This window comes from Heterodontus francisci, chromosome 32 (assembly GCF_036365525.1).
Source record: "Heterodontus francisci isolate sHetFra1 chromosome 32, sHetFra1.hap1, whole genome shotgun sequence".
In the NCBI taxonomy this organism is placed as follows: domain Eukaryota; kingdom Metazoa; phylum Chordata; class Chondrichthyes; order Heterodontiformes; family Heterodontidae; genus Heterodontus; species Heterodontus francisci.
Genome location: NC_090402.1, coordinates 26435375 through 26453705, shown reverse-complemented (window position 1 = coordinate 26453705; position 18331 = coordinate 26435375). Strand labels below are relative to the sequence as shown.

The 18331-nt window shown below is 39.6% G+C and overlaps 1 protein-coding gene across 6 annotated transcripts in view; it reads right to left on the bottom strand.

Annotated features, from left to right (window-relative positions):
- The window catches only part of LOC137347710 (DENN domain-containing protein 1A-like), a 623024-nt gene that overhangs the window by 203050 nt on the left and 401643 nt on the right, over positions 1 to 18331 (bottom strand). For 5 of the 6 annotated variants that reach the window (XM_068012518.1, XM_068012520.1, XM_068012519.1 and 2 more), the window contains one exon: positions 11444 to 11545. The exons of the other annotated variant lie outside the window; for it this stretch is intronic. In XM_068012518.1, coding sequence (XP_067868619.1) covers positions 11444 to 11545 — 102 coding nt within the window. The remainder of the gene's footprint in view (positions 1 to 11443; positions 11546 to 18331) is intronic. 6 annotated transcript variants of the gene reach the window in all.

The following is an 18331-nucleotide window of genomic DNA, read 5'->3' as shown; positions in this document are numbered from 1 at the left end:
TTACACATATGGTTCTTCCCTTTTTGAACATCCTGAATAGAACTTGCAGGATAACAACACTATCTCTCTTTACATGCGCCATTAAAAAAAATCCATCGAGATATAATCTGAAGACAGCAAAATACCAACAAGACATGGGCTCACTGGATGAAATTCGAAGATCAACGTAGCATTTTCTTAAAACTCCTTATTTTTATTTGCTTTTCCATTGCAAGTTGCTTGCTGGTATCATTTCACAAAAAGCAATATTTACTCTTCACTAATTCTCTGCTAAAAACACCTCAGAAAATTATTGCAATTCTGGATTCCCAGCCATGACTACAAAAAAGGCTATCAAATCTCCCCTCAATCTCTTTTGCTCCAAGGAGAACAACTCCTACATCTCCAATCTAACCTTGTAGCTAAAATCCTTCATCCCTGGTACCATTCTGGTAAATCTCCTCTGCACCCTCTCAAGGAACCTCACATCCTTCCTAAAGTGTGGTGAGCCGAACTGGACACAGTACTCTAGTTGGGGTCTGTATAAAGGTTCAGCATAACTTCCCTGATTTTGTAATCACTACCTCTATTTATGAAGCCCCACGATGCCACATGCTTTGCTAAGCACTCTCGCAATATGTCCTGCCACCTTGAAGGATATGTGCACATGGACCCCAAGGTTCCTCTGTCCCTGTACACTCCTTAGCACTGTGCCATTAAGTCCATATAACCTATCTCTATCCTTTCTGCCAAAATGCATCACCTCACAATTGTCTGTATTAAATTCTATCTGCCACTTGTCTGCCATGCTGCTAGCCTATCACCTGTTGCATTCGATTGGTATTATCCTCATTGTTTACCACAACTCCAAGCATGGTATCATTGGCAAATTTTGAAATTCTATTCAGTGTTCCAAGATCCAAGTCATTTATATTTGCAAAAAAAGCAGTGGTCCTATTTCTGAACCTTGGGGAACACCACTGTCTATCAACCTCTATTCTGAAAAATAACCATTTACTACGACTCGCTGTTTTCTGTCCATAAGCCAATTTTTTTTTAATCCACCTGCACTGACCCTCCTATTCCATGAGCCTTAATTTTGTTAACCAGCCTTTTAGGTGGTACTTTGTTAACGCTTTCTTAAAATCCATACAGACAACATCCAATGCGTTCCCTTCATCAACCTCCTGTTACTTCATCAAAAAACTTAATTAGATTAGTCAAACACGATATGCCTTTCACAAATCCATGCTGGCTCTCCTTACTTAACTCAAACCTCTCCAAGTGCCTGTTGATTTCTTTCCCTGCTTACTGTTTCTAAAACCATAACGACCACTGATGTTAAATGCACCAGCCTGTAGTTACTAGGACTGTCCTTACACACTTTCTTGAATAAGAGTGTCACATTTGCCACTCTCCAATCCTCTGGCACATCCCCAGTATCTAGGGAAGATTGGAAGGTTATGGAAAGCTCTTCCGCTATCTCCACTCCCACTTCCTTTAGCAACCTGGGATGCAAGCCATCCAGACCAGGCGACATATCCACTCTTAGCGCAGCCAGCCGTTCTAGTACATCCTATCAATTTTCACCCTATCCATCACCTCTACAGATAGCTTATCAGCAGCCTCTTCCTTAGAAAACAAAAATACAAGGTACGCATTAAGTATTCTAGCCTTGCCCTATGACTCTAAACATACATCACCTTCTTTGTCCCTAATTGGCCCCACCCTTTCACTTACTATTTACATGTCATTAGAAGATTTTTGGATTCCCTTTTATGTTAACTGCCATTCTATTCTCATATTCTCTCCTTGTTAGTCTTATTTTCCTCTTCACTTCCCCTTTCAACATTGTATTTGGCCTTGATCTCGCTTGAAGAATTCACCTGATTTGCATCACATGCCCTCTTTTTTTTTTGTTTCATCATATTGTTACAAACGAGGTGGGAGCAATGCACCATCAATTCAGTCCCATCACTCCACAGGTTGCAGCGTATTATTAAAGTTTTCCCACCCAATTGGAAAAACAGCCAAATTAAACACTCTAGTAACCCCCAGAATAAAACAGACCAAACCATGTATCTTTAGACAACAACAAATTAACAATTTATTATAAAATCTTAAGTACTATTAAGATAAACCTATGTCTAAAGACCCTATAACTTCTCATTTTAACCTAACTTCCTCATTCACACACATACATTCGAAACTAACAGTTAACTGTTTTTAAAAGTGGTGTTTTTAAAAAGATTTTCTGTTTCTTAAGAATAAATAGGTCTTTGTGGGTTATGTTCCTGATGGGTGAGGTATCCTAGTATGAAAATAATCAACTGTCTCTCAAAGTCTTCACATGGATTTGATGAAACAGTCTATTCTTGATAGGCATTCAAACTCTGACTGCAGTAGGCATCAAACAGTTCTTTAAACAAGGAGTGCAGCAATGGGTCCACTCGGATTTTAAAACCAACAGTGTCTCAGTCAAAACTTTACTCCAGCAATACAAATGGTCTCTTCAAAGGGTTTTTTCCTCCTTAGACAATTAACTCAGCCTGTAACTCATTGTAGAATTTCTGCTAAGAAAAATAGACTGCTCTTTTTTTCAGTAGCATGCTTCGCTAGTGGCTGGTTCAGACTGGTTTTTGCCAGTTTTACATACAGTCAAATCGAAACATTATACCATGTGACCTCTCCTGCTGTGGCCTTGGGACAGGTGCAGCTGGCACCCTCTGCTTAGTCTTAAAGGCACACTGTTTTCAAACAGAGTCTTAAAGGCACACACTGCTTTTAATCCGAGGAGAAAATAAATACAAGTCCGTGGCAATATCTATCTTCCTGGTCATCCAAGGAGCCTTGGCTTTGGTTCCCTTACCTTTCACCCTTGTTAGAATGTACCTAGCCTGTACTTGAAACATCTCCTCCATAAATATCACCCACTGTTCCGTTACCATTTTTCTTGCCAGTCTTTGGTTCCATTTTACCCTGGCTAGATCTCCTCTCATCCTTTTGAAGCTAGCCCTATTTCAATTTAGAAGTTCTACGTGAGATTGTTCCTTGCTCTTCTCCGTTATTAATCAAAACCTTATGATTCTCTTATCCAAGTGCTCTCCCACGGACATTTGGCCCACCTCATTTCCTAGCACCAGATCCAGCAATGCCTCCTTCCTCGTTGGACCGAAAACATGCTGGTCAAGTAAGTTTCCTGAACATATTTCAAAAATTTCTCCCCCTTCTTTTCCCTTACTCTGACATTATGGCAATCGATATTTGGATAATTAAAGTCCCCCAAAATCACTGCTCAATCGCTCTTGTACTTCTTTGATTTCCCTTCAGAGTTGCTCCTGTATCTCTCTCTCTCTCACTATTTGGAGGCCTATAGAATACCTGTTTTGTTTCTGTACTCTAATCAAATGGGTTCTGTTCTTGCTCCCCTCAAGGGCATCCTCCCTTTCCAACACTACAATGTCTTCCCTAATCAATAATTGCCACCCCACTTCCCTTTTTCCCTTCCCTATCTTTTCTGAACATTTTGTATCACTGAATATTAAGCACCCAGTCCTCACCATTTTTAATTCACATTTCTGTAATTGTCACTATATCATATTCCCTCATGGCTATTTGTGCTTGAGCTCACCAACCTTATTCACCACAGTTTGTGCGTTTACATACATGCTTTCTAAACTTGTCTTTGCATTCCTCCTAGTCTTTCTTAGTCTGCTCCTATCTAATATGGTACTACCTCCTTCTCTAGTAGCATCCAAAACTCTCACTCCTTTATGCACCTTCTTCCTCTTTTCTACTTCTATATATATACTGGTGGTTACCCCACTGCCAATTTAGTTTAAACCCTCCTTAGAGAAGAGAAAACTGAGAGGAGATTTGACATGATTGTTCAAAATCATGAGGGATTTAGACAGAGTAGAGAGAAACTGTTGCTATTGCGGAAGGATCGAGAACCAGAGAATGAATGGCGACATGACAGTAAACTTTTTTTTTTACACAGTGAGTGGTTAGGAGCTGGAATACTTGGCCTAGGTGTGGTGGAGGCAGATCCTGCCAATTTAGTTTAAACTCTCCCCAACCACACTAGTGAACTGCCCTGCAAAGACTTTAGTCCCAATGCTGTTGAGGTGCAACCCGCCCCTTTAGAATAGCTGCCTCCCGCCCCAGAACTGGTCCCAATGTTCCAAAGATCAGAAGCCTTCATCTTCAAATTTTGACACCATTTCTTCCAGACTGATATCCAAATCATTATTAAATACCATGAACAGAGGTGAACCCAGGATCACGTCATGTCAAGGTCAAGTCATGAGTAGAAGTGGCCCCAGGAATAGATGGGTGGTGCCTGTTCAATAACATAATTATTTCATATCTGTGGTGGTTGTAATGGGGTTGTTTTGCACTTTAATCACTGCTAAGAATATATATGTTTCAACAAGCTGCATACAGTCAAACCAGGACAAGGTTGTGGCTGATGGCATTTGTCCCATGCAGGTTATGAACTATAGGAGCATGCTGTGAGTTTACCATTTATTTGACATTCAAATATATGGGTATGGCATAATGGGATTAAGTTTTTGGGCTGGTAATTTCTCATTTTCTTCCTATTTTTTCTATGAAGTTGTAACTTTTTAAAAGACAATTTATAAACTTAGTTATATTTTATTTGTATTCATGGCAAACTTTTCTTTTTTAGCTCTAGATGTAGTCCCTTCTTCTTGGTAAAATGGCAAAATTAAAATGATTACATAGTAATTGCAAATAGCAGAAATAGAAAGGCAAAATACCGCAGATGCTGGAAATCTGAAATAAAAACAGAAAATGCTGTGAAATACCCAGCAGGTCAGAAGCAACTGTGGAGAAAGAAACAGAGTTAATGGCCAGAATTTTATGCAGCCCCAGCGCTGCTGGGACTAAGAGCTGCTGACACGCAGCTCACTGAGGCAGGACCTCCTCCGTCAAGTGGGTGGAAGTCCTATCTCGGGACAATTAAAGCCTGGGAATCTGTAAAATACAGGACGGATTCCCAGGTTAGGCGGAAGCGGGTTCACCACTGTTTTAGTTTTTTAGATACAGCACTGAAACAGTCCCTTTAGCCCACCGAGTCTGTGCCGACCATCAACCACCCATTTATACTAATCCTACACTAATTCCATATTCCTACCACATCCCCACCTGTCCCCATATTTCCCTACCACCTACCTATACTAGGGGCAATTTATAATGGCCAATTTACCTATCAACCTGCAAGTCTTTGGCATGTGGGAGGAAACCGGAGCACCCGGAGGAAACCCACGCAGACACAGGGAGAACTTGCAAACTCCACACAGGCAGGACCCAGAATTGAACCCGGGTCGCTTCACGTCGGAGTCCGGCTCCCATCCATCCACCGTAAAATTCTGGCCAATGTTTCAGGTCTATTCTGGTTGACGTGTTGAGTATTTCCAGCATTTGCTATTGTTTTTAAAGGAAATCTGACTGAAACCAATACATAAAAGTATTTAAAAGAATTAACATCCACAACCGACGATAGTTCATCGACCTGAAACGTTAACACAGTTTCTATCTCCACAGATGCTGCCTGATCTGCTGAGTCTTCTTTGGCCTCTTTATCTCGAGAGACAATGGGTAAGCGCCTGGAGGTGGTCATTGGTTTGTGGAGCAACGCCTGGAGTGGCTACAAAGGCCAATTCGAGAGTGACAGGCTCTTCCACAGGTGCTGCAGAAAAATTTGTTTGTCGGGGCTGTTACACAGTTGGCTCTCCGCTTGCACTTCTGTCTTTTTTCCTGCCAACTGCTAAGTCTTTTCGACTCGCCACACTTTAGCCCCGCTTTTATGGCTGCCCGCCAGTATTTCCAGCATTTTCTATTGTTGAAACAGAAATCTGACTGATACCAATACATAAAAGTATTTAACAGAATTAACATCACAATTTAACAATGAAATTTTTAAAAAGGGACCAGGTTGCTATAGAATCATCCGGTCCTTTGCGTCCATGCCAGCTTTCTGCAAGAGCAATTCACCGAGTTCCACTCCCCCGCCCTTTCCCCGTAGCCCTGCAAACTCTCTCTCTTTAGGTACGTATCCAATTCCCTTTTGAAAGCCCCGACTGTATCTACCTCCACCACACTCAGGCAGTGTATTCCAGATCTTAACCACTCGCTGTGTAAAAATGTTTACCATCATGTTGCCATTTGTTCTTTTACCAATCGCTTTAAATCCGTGTCCTCTGGTTCTCGATCCTTCCGCCAAGACAGAATTCAATCATCATCCCTCATGATTTTGAATACATGTCAAATCTCCTCTCAGCTTCCTCTTCTCTAAGGAGAACAAGTCCAGCTTCTCCAATCTATCCCTGTAACTTAAGTCCCTCATCCCTGGAACCATTCGCGTAAATTTTTTTTGCGAATTCTCTGAAGTCTTCACATCCTTCCTAAAGTGCAGTACACAGAATTGGACACAATACTCAAGTTGAGACTGAACCAGAGTTTCATAAAAGATCATTTCCTTGCTTTTGTACTCTATGCTCCTATTTATAAAACCTCTCTCTGGACACAATCACTGACCAACGCAAGCAAATGGACCGCTGGGTGGAACACTACCTAGAACTGTACTCCAGGGAAAATGTTGTCACTGAGACTGCCCTCAATGCAGCTCAGTCTCTGCCAGTTATGGATGAGTCAACAAAATCGGAACTCAGTGATGCCATTGATTCTCTAGCTGGCTGAGCGTGTCTACCCTGAGGCACAGTGTGGCTTTCGAGCAGAGAGATCCACCATTGACATGCTGTTCTCCCTTCGCCAGCTACAGGAGAAATGCCGTGAACAACAGATGCCCCTCTACGTTGCTTTCATTGATCTCACCAAAGCCTTTGACCTCGTCAGCAGACGTGGTCTCTTCAGACTACTCGAAAAGATTGGATGCCCACCAAAGCTACTAAATATCATCACCTCATTCCATGACAATATGAAAGGCACAATTCAGCATAGCGGTGCCTCATCAGACCCCTTTCCTATCCTGAGTGGCGTGGAACAGGGCTGTGTTCTTGCACCTACACTGTTTGGGATATTCTTCTCCCTGCTGCTCTCACATGTGTTCAAATCTTCAGAAGAAGGAATTTTCCTCCACACAAGATCAGATGGCAGGTTGTTCAACCTTGCCCGTCTGAGAGCAAAGACCAAAGTACGGAAAGTCCTCATCAGGGAACTCCTCTTTGCTGACGATGCTGCATTAACATCTCACACTGAAGAGTGTCTGCAGAGACTCATCGACAGGATTGCGGCTGCCCGCAACGAATTTGGCCTAACCATCAGCCTCAAGAAAACGAACGTTATGGGACAGGACATCAGAAATGCCCCATCCATAAATATCGGCAACCACACTCTGGAAGTGATTCAAGAGTTCACCTACCTAGGCTCAACTATCACCAGTAACCTGTCTCTCGATGCAGAATTCAACAAGCGCATGGGAAAGGCTTCCTCTGCTATGTCCAGAATGACCAAGAGAGTGTGGGAAAATGGCACACTGACACAGAACACAAAAGTCCAAGTGTATCAAGCCTGTGTCCTCAGTACCTTGCTCTACGGCAGTGAGGCCTGGACAACGTATGTCAGCCAAGAGCGACGTCTCAATTCATTCCATCTTCGCTGCCTCCGGAGAATCCTTGGCATCAGGTGGCAGGACCGTATCTCCAACACAGAAGTCTTCAAGGCGACCAACATCCCCAGCATATACACCTTACTAAGCCAGCGGCGCCTGAGATGGCTTGGCCATGTGAACCGCATGGAGGATGGCAGGATACCCAAGGACACATTGTACAGCGAGCTAGTCACTGGTATCAGACCCACCAGCCGTCCTTGTCTCCGTTTTAAAGACGTCTGCAAACGCGACATGAAATCCTGTGACATTGATCACAAGTCATGGGAGTCAGTTGCCAGCTTTCGCCAGAGCTGGTGGACAGCCATAAAGGCAGGGCTAAAGCGTGGCGAGTCGAAGAGACTTAGCAGTTGGCAGGAGAAAACACAGAAGCGCCAAGGATAGAGCCAACTGTGTAACAGCCCCGACAACCAATTTTATCTGCAGCACCTGTTGAAGAGTCTGTCACTCTAGAATTGGCCTTTATAGCCACTCCAGGCGCTGCTTCACAAACCACTGACCACCTCCAGGCGCTTACCCATTGTCTCTCGAGACAAGGAGGCCAAAGAAAGAAGAAAGAAGAAGAAGAAGAAGAAGAATATTTTACATATACTTCAAAGTAATACTGTTGGCTTCTTTTTGGAACCTGTACGATATGCCTAAGACTATCAATGAACAACGTCACAGAACATCTACTAGTTGAAAGCAGAAGGAATGGTTTAAGGATTTCAGAAATATCCTGATACCTAGGGTAAGAATGGGTTTTTAGAATGGTCTAGCTAATTTCAAGTCAATTTGTTAGGTGGCATTTACAGACATACAATGTACAACTCTTCTCTGCAGTGTTTTGATGTTTGTAAGTGGTAACGTGAATCCAATGGAAGTTTGATGCTGCTTTTCGAGTTTCATGGCTAGTCTTCTCATGGATGCAAGTTAGACATGATTGTTGGACAACTTGATTATGAGCTTATGAATTTATGAACTAGATTTCATCCAAAGTTTTAACTGTGGGAGTAATTGATTTTTCAACCATTTATAGAAATATTGCCAGTTTTGTTGGCTGTCCAGTAGAAGACACCGAATATATTGGTCACTGGCTGCAGAAAAGGACTTGCTGCAGTTGATGCAAATATTGAACCCTCGCGTGGTATTAAATCCTAATTAGTAAAATTTTCAAAACTGTATGTAACTGGTATAGCACTGTGAAGTAAAAATTATCCTCCTTCCCAGGAATGATGTAAATATGAAAAATATGTGGAGATTATACTTATAAGGATATAGAACGAGACAGCAAACAAAGCAAAGGAAATGAAGAAAACTCCAGGGTCCATTTTAGTTGGCTTTAGCTATGTAAAAGCCAGTGACTGAAAGCTCGATAAGAAAGTGTTTGTGTTAAAACTCACTTAAGGCATATTGTTAGTCCACTGAGAAATAATTCATTTTGATGACAAATGAGTCAATCATTTAATCAATAACCTTTTAGTGCTACAATAAAAAATTGTAACCTTTTATTCTGAGACCGCAGCTAATAAAGTATCCTTACGTGTCTCATTTAATGTATATTTAATCGCTCATTTGTGTTGGAGAAGTACTTCCTGAAGCAGTTTTTCTGTGTTACCGTTGCTGGGAGATTTGTCATAATGAGCTGTAGCCAAATCATTTTGTTACCAGCAAGAAACCAGGCTTCATCTGCTTGGATTTAAAACTGAAGACAGGTGACTCTTTCGTAGTTGATGCCACTCCAGCAGTATGAATGGCAGACGCAATATTATATATAAGGAGTTGAAAATGGTAATCAGCACTCAAAGGCTTAAGATTAACATATGAACATATATTGTACCCACATGAAAATTAGGTACATTGAAAATACAACAGAAAAACTACAAGATAAGAGTGACAGAACTTTGAGGTATGAAATAATACTTTTTCTGTCATGCACCTTGAAATATAGATCATACTGGATGATCCCAACAACCCCCCACCCATTCAAAAGAGGGAAAAGGTATGTATTTGTGAACTGTTAGAATTATAAGAAAGCAGTCGGTTCTCGATGAAAGATTGTTTATTGAATACTCTCAAAAAGTTACAAAACAAAAACTGATTTAAATTTAGCATAGTATAATTTGATTGTTGAAAATTGAACAAAGAAACCACCATAGTTTCTCAAGCTTGAGCCACATTGCCTGTATTTAATCCTTTTACCTACCAACCACACAGAAATGAGCACCTCATTGTCTGAGGAAACCAAGTGCAAATGCCAGCTAGGCTGGGATTCTAACCCTGGGACCTCCAGCTTGTGATGCAGTACACTAGCAACTGTGCCACCCAGTTGCCCTTAGGTTTAATAGTGAGCGGTTAAGCTCATTCAAAATCCATTTTTTTCATTCTATTTTCTTCGAAAGTATATCATTGCATTAAAAGTTTCCAGATGGTGTTCAGTTTACTTGGCATTGAATTCTGTCTTAACGTCAAATTTAACTAGACCTCTGCAAATGTATTATGAGAGGAATAATAAAAACTAATAATTACAAGGTGTTTATGGTTTTAGTAGAAGATGTCACGACGTGTAATCATTTTTCTGGTTTCTCTGATCTGTAAAAGCCTCGTGTCTAATCCCATGAGCTGGTCCATGCTATGAAGAACACGGGTCGCTGAAAGGGTTAAGTTATGTCTATTGAAATAGAACAGTTGTTACTGTGTAATTAATTTTTTCCAATTGCAGTGCCAAATTGTAGAGCACAATGAGTGCACAATAAAGCCTATGGGGAGAATTTTTGTGAGCAATATGTACTTTCATGTCTGTAAATGTCAAATTGCTTTTATTACAGTAAATCCAAAATGCTGCCAGCATTGTGGGTGCTTACTCAAAGCAGGACAATACTTCAAACAGATGGTAAGCTGGGTTACAAAATAAAAATGCTGGATGTAGCACAATAACATCTAGGTGCCACATACAGCAATGATGTGAGCAATGTCACCTTTTAAGAGAACACAAAAGAACTGGACTGTGTAGTAGTGTATGCCATTCTCATTTATCTGCTGTACTTTTAAAGTCAGCGTCCTACATCAAAAGAGACATTTTCTTTAGTTAGAACTTTAAATAACATCCTAAATTTATTCTACCCTTTATCAAGCTTAAAAATCATAGCATTAAATAAAATGTAAAAAGGCATCAGAACATCGATCATAAAGGATTGGAGAGAAATTGAGATCTTTTTCTTTCTGGAACAACTTTGTTTAGATCAAAGTACGCTGCTATCTTCTCTTGAATTGACACACTTTACCACCTCTGCCTTGTCCCTTTGATCTGTTAATTAAGAGTACTCTAGTAGCAGGTGGCAATGATGCAGTGCAAGACAAATTGGACACATCTCTTTCTTGCTGAGCAAAAACCATTTAGCTAGCAATACCATTCCATTATTTAAAAATGAAATAGAATTGGAGTGGAAAAAAAGCAGGGCACAGGTACAAAGCAGAAAAGGTAAAGACTGCAGCAGAGAATAGGTAATGAATAATTTTCTCAGATAACATAAATGGATTTTAAAAGAAATCAGATTGTACAATTATGTTACTCCAGAAAGACATGGTTTTAAATTTAAGCTAAAAAGGAGAATGAGCTGAAGTGAAATGTGAGGACTGTTTGTAAAGTACCAGAATGCTTTCATGCAATCCTGCCCCTTTACAAAAACAAAACACTTTGGGGACTAGATAATGTTGGCAAACAGACATGAAACAGAGTAATGGTGAAGGGAAGCTTCAAAACAAATTGCTATATTAAATTTTGAGTTCAGTAATAAAAGTACACAGAAATGAGAGCTAGGTCATACTAACCACATCATTCGGAAGGCTTTGAAGATCATCAAATGGTGTTTCCAGTGTATTGTTGTCCACATTTAGTATCACAACATCTTCTAAGGCCATATTCCTCACTTTCTGTTGTGGAAACAATGGAACATATTTGTTGCTTTTTTTAAGGAAATGCGTGGACACACTTTAACTTATTTTGAAAAATGTAATCTGCAATCTAAATTTGTGAATAAAAACTGGGCTTTACATTTGGGATTAAAGCTACTGTGATAAAAACTGACCAAATTACTCTTGGTATGGTTTACTGATACATGCAAGAGATTTCAGAGAATGTTAAAAAGAAATGTTCATCAGGAAGCTAGTTTAGGAGAGCTACACTTTGGGATGCAAATGTTTGAACTAAATCAACCTGCAGTACATTGTATATTTGCTTGAAATGTTGTCATAAATGATAAGCCTTAAATCTTTAATGATTTAATATCAACAGTTCATAGAGTATTAGAAAACACAATCTAAGCAATTAATCTCTTTTTAAAAAACATGCTTATTTACTTCTTTGCATTTCTATGTATTGCTATCAGAACCAAACCATAAGCAGTTTCTTGCAAATAGTAATGGAAAACAATTAAATAAAGCTGTGCTTCTGTCAGTTGATCAAGATTGAGTTAGCTGTGTGCTATGGTTCATTTAAAGTCCTCACACAGATGGATACATACCTATGCATTATTAGTATCAGGAATGACACATTCCATGCAATCAAGAGGTCCAGAAATTCATCTTAGCAACTGCTGAACACATTGTTTATTACATCTATAAATGTGGCTTACTGTGAATTACAGACTTAATCAGTAAGAGCTGTTTTCTCAGTGCAAACAGTGCTTTGAATTTTCTAAATGACACCAACAGTTAAAATGCATTAACTTTTCAAACAAACTGCAGGGGGCCTTATTCACCAGCCTATTAAAAAGAAAGCAGTTAGTACTATTTGTCTTGATATGTCTTTTTAAACCCTCCCTCAAGATATGACTTTACCACAATGCCACTTGCTATCATTTTCTCAAGGTGGCTGAATGCAATTTCAGACAATTAAAAATATACAAAAGTGTTCTAAATCTCTGGAATAAGATAAGATGTCAAACCCTCAAATACTACAAAAAAAATCATAATTCCTCAGGCAGTTTCTCCTCCAGCTTGAATAAGCTCAAATAAATAATACAACAAATTTTAAATCAGTGTTGAGTATTCACAGTTTTTAGTACTTTAAACTTTTATCAGTATTTTGACTTTAAAATGATTTAAAGGATTGTGGTGAGAATATATTTTGTTTCCTACAAGACATAAACTTGTCTTTTTTACGTGCACCAATATGTCAATCTGGCTGCCAGAAGCAGGAAAAGCTGATGATATTAAATTTTATGATTTCATGCCCCAGCAGCAGATAGAACGACTTAATGAAATCCTCATCAGATTTACAATCTGCAGCAACGATTCAACAGAAAGATATGGTTAGGCGAGACATGTCCTTTGACCTTTAAACGCTTTGATCCTTGCACAGCGTGTGGGCTGCTTTCCCCCTTCTGTGCATTTTCCACTTTTCTAGCAAACTGTTACCTAGAATCCTCGGCAGGACTGATCCTAAGCAGGTGATTTTGGGGTATATCATCATAAACAGCTGTGACAAACTGGCTGTCAAAGAACTGAAACTAAATATATGAACTTGAAGGATGTCCAAGAAGTTTTCCCTTTGTTAAAGTCAATGAAGAGCACTTTCTGTTGTGTATTTTTAAATTGAACACTTCCTGCTGACTTTAGTACACCCAGAAATACCATCGTGGCTATTAATGAGAAACAATTAAAGAATATATATTACGCGTGCAAGAGACAGTCCTATATATAAACCAGATAGGAAACTGTGATTACAAGCAATGACGGAGACTGAAAATAGGAATGTCTTAAAAGGGGACATTGTGAAATCCATTCTTTTGAAATTGTATCTTGCATTCTCTACTGTAAAAATAGCCCTTTCTGCCGTTTGAGTGTACTCACTCAACATTTCTTGATGGTGCCAAAGTTCCATTTTTGAGCACAGGGAATGCATCTTTGCAAATTAAAATTCCTACTGTGCTGGGTGTCAAAGATACCCAACAAAAATCAATGTCTTGAATCTTCTTGTAGAGATCCTATTGGACTCTGGAATGAGATATTTAATTGACCTCCTTTTGCTCATAGTTTTCCATTGTTTGCTGGAGCCTGGCAGTGATGCTATCTTGTTCTGTGTAAAGGCAGTGAGTATTCTAGTTGGCTTGACACAAGTCAATTATATATTACCTTCAGCTATCCCAGGCTAATGTTGCTTGCATCCTTTTGCCTTCCTTTTTGAAATACTGAACGTCAGAAAGGGGGAGATCGTGCTGGTATTCTCAATTAATCACGTGTTCATCTCCCAGGCTAAAAGGTGTTCAGAAGAGTTTGGTATTTCTCCTGCCTAAAACCCTGCCCCAGGTATGTGCCCCTTTCCCAACACACATTATTGTTTAGGCATTCTCCAATGTTTCTCTCTCTGAGGCGTCAGTATTGGCACAGTGATAGCACTCCCACCTGCAAGTCAGAGGTCGTGGGATCAGTGGAGATTTGAGCATGTGTTTTATGCTGACACTTCAATGTAATACTGAGGAATTGCTTCACTATTGGAGGTAATGACCTTCAGATGAGACATTAATCTGAGGTCCCAGCTCTCTTCTCAGATATACATATGGAATCCCACAGGACTACACAAGAAACAACAGAGGTGTTCTCAGAGTGTCCTGGCCAACTTTTATCTCTCGACCAAATGGGATTTTGCTGTCTGGAAATTGACTGCAGTTACAAAAAAGGGAGTGCATTGGCCCTGAAGCATTCAGATCCTGAGGATGTGAAAGGTGCTATATAAATGCAAGCTCTTACTTTTTCTAAAAAAAAGAAAAAGTCATAAGGAAGGAGGAAATAGAGGGAGAGAAAGCAAAGAACTAGTAAAGTATTTCAAAATTAATGGAAGACTTTTGAATTGTAGTCACTGTTGTTGCATTGGCAAACACAGCAAGATCCTACAAACAGCAAATAATTAAATGACCAACTTTGCATCTTTGGCATGGCGCAAAACAGGCTCCCCATTTTACTCTCCTGATTGCCAATAAGGCGAAGTCAAGAGTGTAAAGCTGATCTGCACCCACCCGTTTTATACCCCTGACGAATGTGATAGTTCTGCCCTATGTCCTGAACTCCATCTGATTCAAAGATCAGAGAACCAGCAACCAAGCCAAACAGACACTTATTTCCTCATAGACATTCTATGGATGAATTAGTCCTGGTCAATACCTCAACACAAGAGTTTAGGTTGTCAATTGCCTTGATCTTGTGTTTTACTGTTATAAACAAGTATCTATGATTAGTATTATTACAACCTTGCTTTCTCTTTATTTGTATTTTGGTTTTAGGGTTTTTTTTTTCATCGCAGCCACGGAATTCCATTTTTTTGAAAATATTCTTCCCAATGGTAAAGATTTATTACACTTTATAAATCTAGGCCAAATAGGTATGATGATAATTCTACCTTCCTTTAAAAAAAAACTGTACATATATTGGCCCTTTGGGGGGGCGGGGTGGGGGGGGGGGAAACTCTTCAGCTTTTACTTTTATCAAATCAACAAGCTTTAGGTACCACAAAACTGTAATTCTGAAAGTTTTCTAACATGTAATTATATGTACTAATTACAATGAACTGACAAAAATAACAAAATTCACACATTATTATGGATTAAAAATACTTAGAAGCATCCAGCCACAAAATAAGCCACAATCTAAATACTCTGCAAAATGCTATGTTGTTATAACAAGATATATCTCTGGTGTTAATTTCCAACAGTTAAATCAAAATTTAGACCCCTCATATCAGTCCAAAATAATATTAGCTAAGCTAACATTTCAATTTTGGCAACTTTCAAGACAAATATACTTACTGAACATTAACCCATCATAATTACCAGTTTGAAAACCATTTTCATTGTCATAGTTATTATTCTGTTTTCTAAATATGGAAAATTCTGCCTTATGTAATTGCCCAATATTTCAAGAAAATGGTAGCAGATATATACATTTGGTATTGTAGAGTGCCAGCATTTAATATACTTTAAGTCTAGCTATAAATCATAGGACATTCAACCGACTTACTAAAATAAGTATACTTCCAAGTTTCAGCGACAGCATGCTTATCCATCTCATTTTTTTACATTACAAAACTAATAATAGAGGGCTGGCTTTATTTTTTTTAAAAGCCAAAAAAGAGAGTGGTGCAAAGGGAATTCTAATACTTTTCCATTGACTAAAGATGATCATATGTAGAACAAATTAGATAAAGGGAAGTCACCTTTAGAGGAAAATAAAAGCGTAGGGATCTGTAGAATCTCATTTGTCATTGTCCACATTGACTATTTATTCTCTCTCCACAGATGCTGCCAGACCTACTGAGTATTTCCAGCATTTCTTGTTTTTATTTCAGATTTCTAGCATCTGCAGTATTTTGCTTTTATTAACCTGCACTCACGTTGGTCAGGGCATTTATAAGTGAACAGGTTAATATATCAACATATATGTATAGCATATATATTATTTGGGATGTAGATTTATCTGTAGTAAACTCTGTTCCTTTATTTAATATGAATTAGGTTAACTGCTGCAATCTTACACCATTATTCATGGGACAAAATCAGAAATTAAAATGGAAGGCGGAAAATTAATGGATGACTCTGGAAGACAGAGGAAACAAGGGTTAGACAATTAAAAAAAAAAAGAGGCTGGCAGTGCTCAAGGGCATCTATTCCAATGCAAGGAGTATAGCAAATAAAACAGATGATCTGAAGGCACAGATAGACATGTGGCAGTATGATATCATAGCTATTGCAGAAACATGGCTTAAGCAGGGGCAGGAATGGCAGCTCAATGTTCCTGGTTACAGGGTTTTCAGATGCGATAGGGCGCTAGGGAGGGGGATACGAAATGAGGAGGAGTAGCAATTTTGGTCAAGGAATCTATTACAGCTGTGAGGAGGGATGATATGTTGGACGTTTCATCAAATGAGGCCATATGGATTGAGTTAAGGAACAAAAAAGGGGCAATCACACTGCTGGGAGTGTACTATTGACCCCGAAACAGTCAGAGGGAGATAGAGAGCAATTATGTCGGCAAATCTCTGAGAACTGCAAGAACAGTAGGGCAGTAATTGTGTGGGATTTTAATTACCCCAATATTAACTGGGATAGTTTTAGTGTGAAAGGAATTGAGGGAGCAGGATTTTCGAGGTGCATTCAGGAGAACTTGCTAGTATGTAGTATGTTCAACAAGAGAGGGCGCAGTTTTAAACTTATTTTTAGGAAATGAAGATGGGCAGGTGGAAGGAGTTGCAGTGGGAGAGCATGTTGGTGGTAGTGATCATAATTCAGTCAGCTTTAACATAATTATGGAAAAGGACAGAAATAAAACGGGATTTAGAGTTCTAAATTGGGGCAAGGCCAATTTTACTAAACTGAGGAGTGATTTAGCGAAAGTGGACTGGAAACAGCTACTTGAAGGAAAATCAGTGTCAGAACAGTGGGAGGCATTCAAAGGGGAGATTTAACGGGTTCAGGGTAAACATGTTCTCACAACGAAAAAGGGTGAGGCAGCCAAATCTAGAGCCCCATGGATGTCAAGGAGCCTACAGGGTAAGATAAGGCAGAAAAGGAAAGCTTACATCCGACACAGAGAACTCAAGACTGCAGGAAGCCGAGAGGAGTATATAAAGTGGAGGGGTGAAATCAAAAAGGAAATTAGGAAAGCAAAGAGGGCAAAAGAACAATAGGAATGAAAGGATATTGGCAAGCAAAATCAAGGTGAACGCAAGGATAGTTTATCAATACATTAAGAGTAAGAGGATAACTAAGGGGAGAGTAGGGCCCATAAAGGACCAAAAAGGTAACCTATGTGTAGGAGCAGAAGATATCAGTATGGGTCTTAATGAATACTTTGTGTCTATCTTCACAAAAGAGGGGGATGATGCAGATATTGTAGTTAAGGAGGAAGAGTGAGAAGTATTGGATGTGATAAACATAGGGAGAGAGGAAGTATTAATGGGATTAGCATCCTTGAAAGTTGATAAATCACAAGGGCCAGATGAAATGTATCCTAGGCTGTTAGAAGCAAGAGAGGAAATAGCAGAGGGTCTAACCATCATTTTCCAGTCCTCACTGGATACAGGTATGGTGCCGGAGGATTGGAGAATTGCTAACATTGTACCTCTGTTTAAAAAGAGAGCGAAGGATGGACCGAAGCATTACAGGCCAGTCAGTCTAACCTCAGTAGTGGGCAAATTATTGGAATCTATTCTGAAAGACAGAAAAAACTGTCACTTAGAAAGGCACAGGTTAATCAAGGATAGTCAGCATAGATTTGTTAAGGGAAGATTTTGTTTGACCAACGTGATTGAATTTTTTGAAGAAGTAACATGGAAGATAGATGAGGGTAGTGCAGCTGATGTAGTCTACATGGATTTTAGCAAGGCTTTTGACAAGGTCCCACATGGCAGACTGGTTAAAAAATAAAATCCCATGGGATCCAGGGAAAAGCAGCAAGGTGGATACAAATTTTGGCTCCGTGACAGGAAACAAAGGGTAATTGCTGACGGCTGTTTTAGCGACTGGAGGGCTGTTTCCAGTGGTGTTCCGCAGGGCTCAGTACTGGGTCCCCTGCTTTTTGTGGTGTATATTAACGATTTGGACGTAAACGTAGAGGACGTGATCAAGAAGTTTGCGGACGACACTACGATTGGCCTTGTGGCAGATAGCGAGGAGGATAGCTGTAGGTTGCAGGAAGATATTGATGGTTTGGTCAGATGGGCAGAAA